At 49.7% G+C, this 15,616-nt stretch overlaps 1 protein-coding gene across 27 annotated transcripts in view; it reads left to right on the top strand.

Annotated features, from left to right (window-relative positions):
- Nucleotides 1-5,452, top strand: part of CELF5 (CUGBP Elav-like family member 5) — a 50,045-nt gene extending 44,593 nt beyond the window's left edge. For 18 of the 27 annotated variants that reach the window (XR_014837803.1, XR_002341694.2, XR_014837800.1 and 15 more), the window contains 2 exons: nt 1,997-2,164; nt 3,490-5,452. Coding sequence is in view for 19 of the 27 variants with exons in the window: in XM_021084138.2 (XP_020939797.1) it covers nt 1,997-2,124 (128 nt within the window). In the remaining 8 variants the exon portion in view is untranslated. Of the gene's footprint in view, nt 1-1,902 lie in introns of all 27 variants that reach the window. The other 9 variants (XM_085013299.1, XM_085013294.1, XM_085013292.1 and 6 more) reach the window with 5 other exon arrangements.
- The last annotated feature ends 10,164 nt before the right edge of the window (nt 5,453-15,616 follow it).

The following is a 15,616-nucleotide window of genomic DNA, read 5'->3' as shown; positions in this document are numbered from 1 at the left end:
CCCTCCGCAATTTGAATTTAAATAACCCCCTGTGGCCAGTGGCTGCTGACCACTGAATTAGAAAGCATAGGTCTAGGGGGAGGAGATGGAAAGAAACAAACATAGGATATAGGCCAGGGGGTTATAAATGGCATGGAGAAAAAATGAAACTAGTAAGAAAAATGAGTAAGAAAATGAAACTAGTAAGAAAATGATAAGGAGGAGGCAATGTTTCAACTGAGACGTGAATGATGAGGAGCCAGCCATGGGGGAATCTAGGGAAAGAGTGTTATAAGCAGAAGGAACCACGTCTGCAAAGGTCCTGGGGCAGGATGGGGCCTGATGCAATGGAGGAACAGTGAGGAGGCCTCTGTGTGTGGAGCAGAGTGAGTGAGGAGGAGAGAAGGAGGGGGTGAGGGCAGGCAGGTCATGCAGGGCCTTGTGGGCTGTGGGGAGAATTTCCTTGACCCCCAAAACAGAAGAAATTAAAGCTCAGAGAGGTGAGTAACTCATCCAAAGTCATACAGCAGCAAACAGGCAGAACCTAGACTAGAACCAACATCTGGACTCTAACCCCACCCTATCCTCTTTGAAGGATCGGCTTTTGACTATTCTAAACATCTCCTATATATACTTATTATTCGCCCATAAAAGAGAAAATTGTTCCAGTTTACAAGTGGAGGAAAAAGAGGTACAGAATAGTCAAGCAACATGCTTGAGGTCACACAGCAAGTAAAGGGCTTCCCCCTGCACCCGCCCCGCTCCAGTGCCCAGGCCCCCTCCTCTATACCCTGCTTCCACAAGGAAGAAGGAAATTTCTAGAGGAAAACCTTCTCAGTTGCATTCAGCAGTCAGGGGTCACATGCCTTCTCAGAGGCTCGGTTTTCTCATCCACTTAAGGGGAGGTGTGGGTGATAGGAAGATAACCACCCATCCCAGTCCCAGGTTTCCCTATGGCTCCCCAGTGAGACCCTTCAGCCAGACACCTCAGCCCTGATCCCATCATTTCTCTGCCTGACCTCCCACCCAGCCTCTCACACAGAGCTTGGGTATCCCGCCCCTAAATGCTAGCACATGTGGCTCCCACCCCTCTGAGAGCTCCCCAGCCCCTGTGGCCTCTGCACAGTCCTCCAGGAAGTCCGTGAGGACCAACAGACAAGGGATGGGAGTAGGGAGAGAGTTACTTTGGTATAAAATAAGGCGGGGGTGGCGCTAGAGCACTTCTGATGGCCCATAGTGAAAAAAATATTACAATATGGAAAAAAATAAAATAACTCAATATGAAAAAAAAATACGATGGCCCAGGGTGGAGGGAGACTGGGGCTAGACAGACTGATGGTAACAGAGAGAGACACAAAAAGAGAAGAGACAAGAATTCCTGCGTGGCTCAGTGGGTTAAGGATCTAGCATCATCACTGCTGTGGGTAGAGTTTGATCCCTGGCCTGGGAACTTCTGCATGCTTTGGGCACGGCCAAAAAAAAAAAAAAAAAAAGAAGGGGCAGATAGTGAGGGACGGAGAGAAGAAACACAAGGATACAAAGACACAGGACACACATAAAGACAGAGAGACAAGGACAGACAGACACATGCACACAAGGACAGAATCAGATGGGCAGATAAGACTGCAGATGGATAGATGTCTCACAGGAGCTAAAGGGTTGGCATCAGGGCATAGAAGGAGGCAGACATGGTGGGGAGGGAGAATGTGGCCTTCCTGTGACCCACAGGGGCCCCACCTGTCCCCCACATCTGTTGGGAGGTCTCAGCAGAGCAGACCCCAGGTAAGGAGTGAGCGCCCCATCCCCAGAGACATGCAAGTCCAGGTGGTGTCAGAAGCAGGCCAAGGCTGCTGTGCATCCTCTGGCAAGCCCTCCCACCTTCCCGGGCCATCTGCCCCTGCAAGCACACACCCCCACCCCCAGGACCCCGTGAGCCGGGCAGCCAGGGCTGCAGCACTGGAGCGAGCAGAGGACGCCCGTGTTGCCCACCATCGTGGGTCCACCCCGGTCTCCGCAGGCTTCGTGAGCTTTGACAACCCAGCCAGCGCGCAGACCGCCATCCAGGCCATGAACGGCTTTCAGATCGGCATGAAGAGGCTCAAAGTGCAGCTGAAGCGGCCCAAAGATCCGGGACACCCCTACTGACCGCGCCCACAGCCGCCCTGAGGCTGCGGGCTTGGCCCAGGTGAGCCGCCAGGCGGCCCCACCCCCACCCTGGTCTTGTCCTCACCCCCTCCTTGTTCTCCAAACCCCCCAAGGTTGGGGGGATGCTGTAAGAGGCTACGAGGAGCCCCCAGGTTTGGTTGATGGGGACAGAGCTGGACGAAGTCCCCCTGGTCCTCCCTGTCAGGGCTGGAAGCAGAGCAATGGGATGGGAGTGGGGAGGGTGGTTAGGGCATTCTTCCTGGAGAAGGCTTTGAATGATGAATCCAAGTTCACCTGGAAGGCAGGTCTGGGGTGGGGGCGGGCTGTGGGGAGGGTCTTCTGTCCTGTCTTAGGAATCTGTTTTCCTAGCCAGGCCCCTCTGGGAACTCTTCATTTGGCATAATTCATACCCCGTGGGTTGATGGAAGAGTGAAAAGTTTGCTCCCACCCAATGGCATGCCAGGGTGGGAGGGAAATCCCCTCCAACAAAGGCGCAGATACCCAAGAGTGTCTGTGCCATCAGGGTGACCAGCTCTGTCAATTCATTACTTCTCTGGGGAATGAACTGTGAGCCTAAAAGGGGCCAGTGGGGAAACTTGCAACCGATCTTAAGCCTTGACAAGCCTCATCTGTCAAATGGGCCCGTGCAGGTGGTCTCCCCCAGGGGCCATGGGACGGAATCCCTCAGGGCACTTGGTGTCTTCCCAGCTGAGCCCAGGACCCGCCACCTACCTGGAAAGCTGGCGATAACTCGTTTTGATTTTTCTCCTCTTTACCACCGTGGCCACTGAGATCACTGAGGCTCGCCTGGGTCTGGTGCGAAGCAGGTGCTCAGTGAGGGGCTGTTCCTGCTCCCAGACCCTGCCATGGCAGCACCTACAGATTTGAGGGTGCTGAGTCACAGGGTCCTATGTCTTTGGGAGGGCGCCAACGGAAATCCACCCCACCCCCCACCCCCACCCCCACCCCGCCCCGGAAGCCAGCAACCAGCGATCCTTGCGCTTTGAACTTGCTGGCAGCTCATCCTCACTGAGCACCTGCTGTGCACCAGGCACTGTGACCAGAAATGGGGCCGGGGAACTGCTTCATGGAGCTTCAGTGGCAGGGAGCAGAGGAAAGGGGTCGGGAACAGATATTTGTCCCCAGTAGCCGGATAAGGACACGGGCTTGGCAACCCTTAGTCCCTTCCAAGCAGGGCGTGTCAGCCTCCAAACCCTGAAATGGACTCTTTTTGCAAAGATGGGGGCCCTTGGGCTCCCAGACCCCAGTCTGGCCAGGGGAGTGGGGTGGGTGGGAGGTGATGTCATCGGCCGACGCGCCCCCTCCCCCATCGCCGCTCCCTAACGCCCCTCCCTTCTCCGCCAGGTGAGGGGCCTTCCCACCCCAGGAGGGTTTCCCGCTTCCAACTGATCCAGGACTTTTCCGTAAATTACAACTGAGTTTGGACACCAGCCCCCCCTCCTCTCCCTTCTCCCCTACTCCCTTCCCCAAAATGTGAAGCTCTGTTGAAGGCCACATGGAGCAGGGAGGGGGCTTCGTGGTCTGCGGTGGTGGGGGTGGGGGGATCCTGGGAGATCTCCTTGCTCCCCCCACCCCCTGACACACAAACTTTGTGGCTTCCCCAAACGAAATCACAACTTTTCCTATATATATATATGCATATATATATAGAGCTATAGACAGTATATATATTTTTTGAGTATAGATCATGGGACCAAACTTTTTCAACTTCCTTCCATCCAAGAGAAGGTGACCCTGGGCCGGTCACTCAGCAGGGACGCTCAGAAGGGCTGAGGCTGGCGGGGCAGCCCAGTGTCCCCTTGCCTCCCGCTGTCATGTCAGACCAGGGCGCCGGCGAAGCACTGGGAATCAGCACCTAACGCGATATACCTCCAGGACTTTTGACCCCCCGCCACCGACGATTCTCTATTCTCGCGGGCCTGTGGGCTCAGCCGGCTTCAGTGTCCCTGGTCCTAGCTGCAGCTTCCAGAGCCCCCATGCCCTTCGTCCCAGGGCCCTGCCTTCCCCTGATGTAGGCACAAAAGAGACCCCTTGGCCTCCCCCAAGCCTCCCCCCGCCCCCCCGCCCAGTCATAGCCTTACTCATGTGACCAATAGCCCTTAGCTTTCCGTCGGGGGCGCAGAGGGTTGGGGGGAAGCCCCCCACCCCTTGAGCCCTCTCCCAAGGGCAGGTGGACACCCTCCCTGCCTTTGGATCACCAGCCTGGAATTCACAATCTCATGACCAAGATTGCCACGTGCACTGGACAGGCCCAACCTGCACTGGCCAAGCACCCCTTCACCGGAGATACCTCTGCAAAGTTTTTTTTTTTTTTTTTTTTTTTTTCGGTCTTTCTGAGCAGGTACAAAGAAAAGAGAAGAAGAGAAATGGGGGCAAAATCAAACAGTGGATTTTTGTTTCCTACTTGGGGCGGGGAGGGATATCCTGTGGGGTGCCTCTGTATAGCTACTCAAACCGTGAAAACCCCCCTTGAAGCACAGAGTCAAGTTCGGTTTTTTTCGGACGTCCGGTGGGGCCTCACGCCAGACGAGGCGCCAGAGAACTTAATAAGCTCAAGAAAAAAAAATTTTTTAAAGAAAAAAAAAAAGCATTCCCTTTTGTTTCTACCAAAATGTGTTGACCGACCCAGAAAAAAAAAAAAAAAAAAAAAAAGGAAAAAAAGAAAAAAAACATAGCCAAAAAAAAAAAAAACCCACAAAAAACAAAAAAAGGAAGGAAAAAAAAAATCTTCTGACCAACCTGTTTCGATATTCCAGAGTTTGATAATTGTTCCGAGATACTCTCTCGCGTGCCTGTGTCCTGTGCGTCTGCGTGTGCAAGCGTGTGTGCTCAGGGGCTACGGGGCCTCGTCCGTGTCCCGCCCCGCCCTGCCCCGCCCCCGCCAGGCCTGCTTGGGAGTGCGTGCTGGCGTGCAGTGGCGTGTATCCTCTGGTCCATGTTTACTGGCTGTAAATACCATTTTTATACTCCACGTCAAAGACCTACGTGATTTGTACGATGTACTTTATTTCTGCTACGAGTAATTTCATGAAGTTTCAACTTGCAAACTGACTTTTGGAGACAAACCGCCACACACACACACACACACACACACACACACACACACATACATACACGCACACACACACAAAGAAAGACAAGAAAAAGACTTGGAGGGAACTTCGGGTTGACTTGTTTGAGCCTCGAGGTCCTTGTCACGGTGGCGTGTTTCAGGTGAGAAGCTGCAGACATCATCTTCATGTCCCAAACGCCTCTCTTTGGTCTGGAGAAACTGAAAGTTTATTTAATAAAAGTTTTACTTGCTAAAGGCCTGGGTCCTCACTGATTTGCCCTCTCTCGTCGAGAAAGATCAAGTACATCTGGCCGTATCAGGTGTGCCTGAGCTGGTGAGAAATCTGGATTCCGAGTGAGCAGGTGTGGGAGGAGAAGGCTCTGATGTTCCCATGGCCAGGGTCCGGTCTGATTCATCCAGACCTTGAAGAAATGGAGTGTTCTTTCTCAAGACGAGCAGGTGCCTATATGTGTTGATTCACATGCTCGTTCATTCATCCAGCAAAACATTTATGGAGTGCCTGACCCCTGGGCTGGCCACCAGGGCCACAGTGGTGATCAGATGGTGCTGGGCTCTGCCTTTGAGGAGGCAGCCTGCGGGGGCATGGGGGAGGGGGTGGCAGGAGAGACACTATATCATACATGTTTTTGTAATTGAGTTAAAATCTGTGTAACACAAAAATTCACTGTTTTTACCATTCTGAAGTGAACAGTTCAGTGTCTTTAAGCCCATTCACAAAGTTGTGCAGTCATCACCACTCTCCAGTTTCAGAAGATTTTCATCACCCCAAAAGAAGCCCCTTTCCCATCAGTAGTCACTCCTCACCTGCCTCTCCCAGCCTCTGACAACCAGGAACCCACTCTCTGTGTCTGTGGACATGCCTGTTCTGGATGTTTCCCATCCATGGAATCCCACACGGTGTGTCGTCCTGTGTCTGCTTCTCTCACTGAGCGTGGTATTTTCATGGTCCATCTACGTGGTAGCAAGTGTCAGTGTGTTTCTTTCCTTTTTTAAGGCTGAGTGTATTCCAGTGTGTGGCGGGACGACTCATCCATTGATGGACATTTGAGTTGTTGCCACCTTTTGGCCATTGTGAATCATGTTGCTGTAATTATTTGTGTGTAGGTTTCTCTCAGGTACGTACCTAGGAGTGGAATTGCTGGGTCTTAGTAACTTTGGGTTACCACTAGGAACACGTGAGAGTTCCTGTGTCTCTGCCCCAATATGTGTTACACACTAGAGCTGAATTGGAATGTTGAGGCAGAAATCCCCTTCATTGGGCCTGAGGCCCTCAAGGACCCAGAAGTGTCCTGAAGAGGTAAGACCTGAAGGAGGTGGGATCCAAGAGATGACAGGGCTTTGGCAGAAAAAAAAACGAAAGCAAAAGGCCCTGCAGACCCACCCCCACTCTAATAAAGGATTCAAAATTCCTTTAAAAAAAAAAATCCTGAGGAGTTCCTGTTGTGGCTCAGCAGTTAATGAACCTGACTGGCATCCATGAGGACGCAGGGTTCGATCCCTGGCCTCACTCAGTGGGTTAAGGATCCAGTGTTGCCTGGAGCTGTGGTGTGGTTTGCAGACGCAGCTTGGATCCCATGTTGCTGTGGCCCTGGCGTAGGCTGGTGGCTACAGCTCTGATTGGACCCCTAGCCTGGGAACCTCCGTATGCCGTGGGTGCAGCCCTAAAAAGAGCGAAAAACGAAAACAAACAAAGATCCAGAGACTCAGAGTGGGGGACAGTGGGCTCCAGGGTAAAGCTTGGAGTAGAGGTGTGAGTAGAGAGAGCTCATCACATCCAAGGTGAGCCTTTCCAAATTCATGGGATGAGTACTAACTCCCTTTCATGAACTACTTAATATCCTGCTGGGGGCTTTGCAGAAACCAGGCGTTTTAATCTTGTCAACAACTCATCCCTTTTTACAGCTGAGGAGACTGAGGCTCAGAGACAGGAAGTGCCTTGCTCCAGCTCCAGCAGAGAGAAGGAGGCCCAGTTGGGGTGGGAGCTGGAAAGGTGAGTCTGAATCTACCTGGGAGGGTTTTCTGGCTGGAAGGAACAGCCCGGGCAAAGGTTCAAAGGCTTGGAATATTGTGGTCATTGGACCATTGGCTGAGACTCCAGCAATGAATGAAGAGATGGATGCAGAGGTGATAGAAGCTGGGTTACAGAGGTTCTTTTGTGATTAACCACCTACTGTGTGCTGGATCTTGTCCCCACCCTCCCAAACTTGCAGTCAAGGAGAAAGTACTTTTTTTTTTTTTTTTGGTCTTTTTAGGACCAAAACCACAGCATATGGAAGTTCCCAGGCTAGGGGGTCGAATCAGAGCTGTATCTGCTGGCCTATGCCACAGCCACAGCAATGCGGGATCCGAGATGCATCTGCGACCTACACCACAGCTCATCGCAATGCCAGATCCTTAACCCACTGAGCAAGGCCAGGGATTAAACCCACATCCTCATGGATACTAGTCGGGTTCATTAACCACTGAGCCATGACAGGAACTCCAAAGAGAAAGTACTTTTGAACAACAACAACAACAACAAAAATCAAAAGTACCCCATCCCCACAAGAAAAAAAGTAATTCTCAAGCATGCTAAAAGTTGTAACTACAAGGAGACCAGCAAACCTTAGGCATTATCTTGATGTCAATCTGGAGCCATAGAGGGTTTTGAGCAGGGGAGGGGTGTTTGAGATTGGGGTGTTAGGAGGATTCCTGGGGTGACCTCTGTGCTGCTAGTGGGGTATAAATTGGCACTCTGGAGAAGAAGTTGGCAGGATAATATTCTTACTAAGCATTTATTAAGCACTTACTATTTGCCAAACGTTGTTTTAAGCCTGTGTCATCCAATACAGTAGACACCAGCCACCTGTGGTTATTTATATTTCAGTCAACTTATCAAATTATAATGTTACTTCCTCAGTCACAATTTCAAGGGCTCAAGAGTCACATGTCCATCACTTTAGGAAGTTCTCTTGGACAACACTGGTCTAAACATTTTATGGGACATAGCTCAATCTGCCACAACCTCGTGAGGTATGTCCTATTAATAGTCCCACTTTATCAGTCAGTAAACTGGGGCCCAGAGAAGGAGTTGAACCCAGGTTCTCAGGCTGGTCTCTTAACCACTTGCTGTCCCACTTCCCTGTCCTGTGTAGTGGCTGAAATTCAAAAGTATTAGGTTGTGGAGTTCCAGTGGTGGCGCAGTGGTTAACGAATCCGACTAGGAACCATGAGGTTTCGGGTTCGATCCCTGCCCTTGCTCAGTGGGTTAAAGATCCGGCGTTGCCGTGAGCTGTGGTGTAGGTCGCAGACGCGGCTCGGATCCCGCGTTGCTGTGGCTCTGGCGTAGGCCGGTGGCTACAGCTCCGATTCGACCCCTAGCCTGGGAACCTCCATATGCCGCGAGAGCGGCCCAAGAAATGGCAAAAAGACAAAAAAAAAAAAAAAAAAAAAAGTATTAGGTTGTAATTCAAGTTACTACTTGCAATAGTCCTACTAAGCTTTTAAATTGGACTCTAAGTTGTTAAACATTTAGAATATGCACCCTTCCAATTCAGGCGGTTCTACCTGAGTGTCTCCATAGAGTGGGTAGGGCTTTGCTTGGGATGGCTGAGCCCTGGCTGTGATATAGGTGTTCAGCCGGGGGGAATACGCTAAGTGACACTCAGGATGTATCAGTTAGCTGTTGCTGATTAACACATTAACCCCCCCCTCCTTAAATTTAGCCACTTAATACAGCACACATTTATTATGTCACTGAGTTTCCATGGGTCAGGAATCCAGGAGTAACTTAGCGGAGTGGTTCTGGGTCAGGGTCTCTCACGAGGTCACCATCAAGACATCAGCCCGAGCTGCCTCACCTGACAGCTCAACTGGGGCTGGAGGAACTGCTTCCAAGCTGGCTTCCTCACATGGCTGTTGGCTGGAGGCCTCAGTTCCTCATCACATGGACTTCTCTACAGGGCTTCTTATGACATGGGCAGCCAGAGAAAATGTGATCCAAAGATGGGGGGGAGAGAAAGCTGGAAAAAGAGCTAGAGAGTGAGAAAGAAAAATATATGTATGTGTGTGTGTGTGTGTGTGTATAACATTCTCTCTGGGGACATGGGGACATGTATATGATTATAAGAATGAGAAGAAAAAGCTAGAAGTATATTAGCCTAAATGATGAAGGGGGTGGCTTTGGGGGAGTGAAAAATTGGAGGCCAAGATTAAGTAAAGCCTTAGCTGCCATCTTTATAAGGTGAATATATTTAGGTATTATTTAGGAAACTAAGAATTTATTTTAAATACATTTTTGAAGGATGACATACTGAAAAGACAGGTTTGGGGGTAATTTTGGGGGAAGCACCTACATTTAACTCAAGTGCTGCACTGCCCTTGAGAGGCCCACAGCTGGGCAGCCCCCGGCCAACAGCCAGTGAGGAACTGAAGCCTGCTAGCAACCACTTGGGCTTGAAAGCAGACCCTGCCCTGGTCACGCCTTCAGATGATACTCCAGCCCAGCACCTTGGTTGCAGCCTGTGGGAGACCCTAAAGCTGAGGAGTTTTGGGGTTTTTTTGGTTTTTTTTTTTTTGTCTTTTTAGGGCCACACCTGCAGCATATGGAAGTCCAAGGCTAGGGGCTGAATCAGAGCTACAGCTGCCAGCCTGCACCACAGCCACAGCAATATGGGATCCAAGCTGCCTCTGCAACCTATATCACAGGTCATGTCAACGCTGGATGAGTGAAGCCAGGGATCGAACCCCCATCTTCAGGGATACTAGTTAGGTTTGTTACCTCTGAGCCATGACGGGAACCCCTACCCCAGATTTCTGAAACTGTGAGATACTAAATGTTTTAAGCCGTGAAGTTTTAAGGTAATTCATCATGCTCACTAACACATCAGCAAAACCTCATAACTACAGTGACAAAAAACTATAAAGTACCTGGAATAAACCTCAGAAAAACTCGTTGTGAGAAAACGGTAACCTTTATCTGAAAGACATAAAAAAAAAAAAAAAAAAAAAAAGCCAGAGGGACTTCCGGTCGTGGCGCAGTGGTTAACGAATCCGACTAGGAACCATGAGGTTGCGGGTTTGGTCCCTGCCCTTGCTCAGTGGGTTAACGATCCGGCGTTGCCGTGAGCTGTGGTGTAGGTTGCAGACGTGGCTCGGATCCCGAGTTGCTGTGGCCCTGGCGTAGGCCGGTGGCTACAGCTCCGATTCGACCCCTAGCCTGGGAACCTCCATATGCCGCGGGAGCGGCCCAAAGAAATAGCAAAAAGACAAAAAAATAAAAAAAATTAAAAAAAAAAAAGCATAATGCTTACATCTGGAGACTCAAGTCTGGAGTCTGCCCAGGGTTTGAATCCCTGTTAGGACATTTATCAGACCAGTAGCTGATCTCTTTGCAGCTCAGTTTCCTCCCCCTCCTCTGGAAAATGAGGCTAGTCTGGCACGTGCTTCTGACGGTTGCTGCGGGAAAGAACGAGTTGGTATTTATAAAGCCCAGACTAAGCGCGACAAGTGTCGAATCAACCCCACTGAAAATTTACTTTCCAGAGGCTTCGCTCCTGGCCACCAGCAGGGGGCAGCAGAGACACGCGCCTTCCTTAAGTAGTGTTGGAGTCTTCGCTTGAAATGCTGCAGGCGTTTATTGAGCACCTGAAGTGTGCCGTGCCTGCGCTGGGGCTGGATGAGGTGGTGAGGAGATCCCTGGCCTCTCTCCTGGGACATAAAAGCTACCTTGTCCAAATTTCTTAGGCTGTTCCTTAAAGCCTGTGAGATCAGCCCCATCTCCCTTACTCTCTATAGATTGAATGTGGTCTGGCTGCTTGGCCTTTGCACATGCAGATTTCCCCAACACCTCCCAGAGTTCTGAGATGCAGGGTTGGGATGGAGGCACACGTAACCTTCTGAGCACAGGGAATGGCACTGGGCAAGGTGTAGAGGCGTAAATGATGGGAGTCCTAATGAGAGAATAGCCTGGTTGGCCTGAAGCCTGCACAGAGGACACAAGCAGGGCACGTGATGGTCAAACAGAGTGACCGATATAGGACTTGAGACCCATGAGGATGGAGACTGGCATGCTCACCTCTGGGTCTTCAATATTTGCTTAGCTATTCAAGGTTTGCCTGCCCTTGGGAGTTCCCTGGTGGTCTAATGGCTAGAACTCCACACATTTACTGCTGTGGCCCAGGTTCAATCCCTGGTCTAGGAACTGAGATCCCACATCAAGTTGCTGCATGCTGCAGCCAAAAAAAGAAAAGAAAAGGAAAGGAAAGAAAAGGTTCGCATGCCTTTGAGCAACCTCAGAGCAACCTCATTCTCTCCCCAAGGCTCAGTTTCCTCATCAGTAAAATGCTATGCATAATCTAAGATTGAGACAGAGATGAATGCACACAAATAACAGCCGTTATAGTTATAACTTTGTAAGTAGGCAAAATAGGGCCTCCTGAATGAGAAAAGTGAACTCTGGGACCTCACTCCTACTGGATTCAGATGTCAACAAGCATTTATTGAGTGTTGGTGGTGTGGGGTGTGCCAGGTGCTGCTGTAGGTAGGTACTGGAGAGACAGCAGGGAACAAAACGTGCACCCTAACCACGCCCCCAGTGCCTGCCCCCCTCTCTGCCCCCTCTTTCCTGAGCCTACCTATGGGGGTTATCTACATATTCATAAGACCATCAGCCAATCCACTGCCCAAACCCAGGCCTCTCTTTGGAGCTGGGGTGATTGTGACAGTCAGTGATACTTAAAGACGCAGTATCCTCCTATAAAGTAGGGGGTTTGGAACCTACTTAGAGCTACACAAACCTGCCTCTGTTTGGGGGTCTGTACAATGCAGGCTGGGATGTGTGAGGCCTAGAAACAAGCACAGACTGATAGCACTGAAAGAGCATTACTATCATGAGTGAAGTCTGGGGATATCTTTGGGGCGCTCACTTCATGTCCTGCACTTTACTCCAAAACCTGCTTCCTCCCTGGAGCTGGAGTTTCAGCACTGGGGGTCGTGGACAGCTCCAGGGCCTGGCCGGAGGGCCCTGAGTGGGTGGGTATAAGGGTGTGTAGCGGGTTCTGGGGACAGGGTGCAGAAAGAGTCCCAGGTCCTCAGCCAGCCCAGGGGCACAAGGGCCTACTCTCTACTTGTCTGTACCCCCCCCATCAAAGCCTCAATGGAGCCCAGTGTCAGAAGGACGAATCCACCTGATACTGCCAAGTGGATGTTTTTTGGATCGAACTATTCCTGCCCCCCCCCCAGTCCTGCTGCTCCTACATCGTCTCCATGTCAGCAGATGGCAGTTCCATCCTCTCAGGTTCTGGGGCCAGATATCTCCATGTTATCGTTGACTTCTTGCTTGCTTGCCTGCTCCATACTCAATCTATTAGCAAGTCTTGTCTCCTCTGCCTTCAAACGCTTATCCTAAATCTTCCCACTTCGCTGTCCTCCTTTGCTTCCACTTGACCTAGCTCTTGATCTCCCACCTGGACCAGCTTAGTCCCCTCTGCCCTGGCCTAGCCCTCACTTCCTCCCACAGTCTGTCCTCCCTGAAGCAGCCACCAGAGGGCGCCTGTGAGCACCTGAGTCAGGGCCCACCCTCCTCTGTCACAGCCACCCAGTCTTTCACTTCCCTGGGGGTAAAAGACTAAGTCCTCCCCACAGCCCACAAGTCCCTGCACAACCTGCCTTGTTTCCCCCCCCCCACCCCTGCCCCCACCTTCCTTCCTCCCTCTTTCCCACTTGCTCATTTTGCTGCAGCTACATGGACCTCCTTGCTGTTCCTCCAACACACCAGACATGGTCCTTCCCCAGGGCCTTTGCACTGGCTGTGCCCTTTGTCTAGAACTCTCTTTCCCTAGATATCACCTCCTTTCTACTAAGAAGGGTAGCCTGAAGGGAGTGGAGTTGGGATAATTTAGCAAGGAGGGCCGGGTGCTGTCAAGCATCACAGGCCCTGGAGAACTGATGAGGATGTGGTCCCTATCCAAAAGGCAATAGAGAGCCATGGAAAGTTTTATCAGAGGGAGAAGTGAGACAAGCACATCTGCCTTTTTTCATTCTCCCTCTTGCTGTGGTGTGGAGAACATACTGCAAGGGAAATTATGTAAAAAGAGGAGGTTTGTGCAGGCTTGCAGGTGGGCAGTGGCTTAGATGAGGCCAGAGTCCCCCAAAATTCCTGAATCTGGGGTCTGCCTTGGTTGTGTTATGTTTCCTGGAGCTCAGTACAGGACCTAGCATACAGCAGGTGCTCAATAAAAGTCTGATGAAAGAAAGAAGGCTTGGGGACACCTGACATTGCATTAGCTCTCACAACAAAGCTGCGAAGAGGACAGCATTGGACCCATTGTACAGATGAGGAAATTGAAATTCGAAGGAAGGGATTTGCTGAGCAAACCCAGGGACTCAAGAGTCAAGTCCTCTGGTGGTCATGGAAGTTTTCCAGGACAGAGGTGGCATTTGGGTGGGGCGTGAAAAGACAAGGATGAGGGTCAAGGGCCAGAGGTGGGCAGTCCTGGCTACAGGAAAGGCATGAATGAGGGTCAAGTCAATGCAATGGTGGGAGAATGAAATCCAGCTGGAAACCTGATGGGCAGATTGTGCAGGGCTGGAGGGTCAGGGAGAAAGTCCTGAGCTGGGAAGGTCTGTCCAGTTCAGAGAAAAGAGCTTCCATATCTGCACCTGCCCAGCCCTAAGTTCACCTTATCTCCTTCAGTGTGGGCGGGGCCTGCAACTGGCTTTAACCAATGACATATGCAAAAGTGGGGTTAGCTTATTTTTCCCCCTCTTATGTTTTTTTCAATTGTTGTTAAATGCCTGTAACATAAAATTTATCATTTTATCCATTTTAGGAGTACAGCTCAATGGCATTAAGTATATTCACATAATGTATAATATAAGCATCTAGTGCTATAATTTTTCTAAGCATTGTTTTAGCTGCATCTCCCAAATTTTGACATGTTGTGTTTTCATTCTTATTGAATTAGAAGTATTTTCTCATGTCTCATGATTTCCTCTTCTGTCTAGGTTATTAAGGATTTCTTGTTTAATCTCCACATCTAATAGTTAAGCAATGAGATTCTGCTGTATAGCACAGGGAACAATATCCAGTCACTTGTGATGGAACATGATGGAGGATAATGTGAGAAAAATAATATATATGTATATATACATATGTTCATTCCAGGTCATATGACTGGGTCACTCTGCTATACAGTAGAAATTGACAGAACACTGTAAATTGACTATAATGGGAAAAATAAAAATCACTTAAAAGAATGTCCAGATCTTTGGAGTTTTTTTCCCACATAACTTTCTGTTATTGATATCCAGTTTAATTTTGTTACATACTTTGTATGATTTGACTTCTAAAGTTTTTTATAATGATTTTTCTTTTTTCCATTATAGCTGATTTACAGTGTTCTGTCAATTTTCTACTGCACAGCAGGGTGACCCAGTCACACATACATGTATACATTCTTTTTTCTCACATTATCATGCTCCATCACAAGTGACCAGACATAGTTCCCAGTGGTATGCAGCAGGATCCCATTTCTTATCCATTCCAAAGGCAATAGTTTGCATCTATTAACCCCAAATTCCCAGTCTCTCCCACTCCCTCCACCTCCCTCTTGGCAACCACACGTCTGTTCTCTATGTCCATTCTTTTCTGTAGAAAGGTTCATTTGTGCCATATATTAGATTCCAGATATAAGTGAAATCACATGGTATTTGTCTTTCTCTTTCTGACTTACTTCACTTGGTATGAGAGTCTCTATTTCTATCCATGTTGCTGCAAATGGCATTATTTTGTTCTTTTATGGCTGAGTAGTACTCCATGTGTATATATGCCACATCTTGTTTTTGGTTTTTTTTTTTTTTTTTTTTTTTTTTGTCTTTTTGCTATTTCTTGGGCCGCTCCCGCGGCATGTGGAGGTTCCCAGGGTAGGGGTCCAATTGGAGCTGTAGCCACCGGCCTAGGCCAGAGCCACAGCAACGCGGGAACTGAGCCACGTCTGCAACCTACACCGCACGCAGCACACGGCAAGGCTGGATAGTTAACCCACTGAGCAAGGGCAGGGATCGAACCCGCAACCTCATGGTTCCTAGTCGGATTCGTTAACCACTGCGCCACGACGGGAACTCCTATATGCCACATCTTAATCCAATTATCTGTCTATGGACATTTAGGTTGTTTCCATGTCTTTACTACTGTGAACAGTGCTGCAATGAACGTGCGGGTGCATGTGTCTTTTTCAAGGAAAATTTTGTCCAGATATATGCCCAAGCATGGGATTGCTGGGTCATATGGTAGTTCTATGTACAGTTTTCTAAGGTACCTCCATACTGTTTTCCATAGTGGTTGTACCAATTTACATTCCCACCAACAGTGCAGGAGGGTTCCCTTTTCTCCACACCCTCTCCAGCATTTGTTATTTG

This window comes from Sus scrofa, chromosome 2 (assembly GCF_054392235.1).
Source record: "Sus scrofa isolate SSC_HxYL_T2T_F1_AM1 chromosome 2, Sscrofa_HxYL_maternal_Yorkshire_Landrace_v2.0, whole genome shotgun sequence".
NCBI classification, from domain to species: Eukaryota; Metazoa; Chordata; class Mammalia; order Artiodactyla; family Suidae; genus Sus; species Sus scrofa.
Note: the sequence above shows the minus strand (reverse complement) of the source record. Positions and strands in the feature narration are given on the sequence as shown.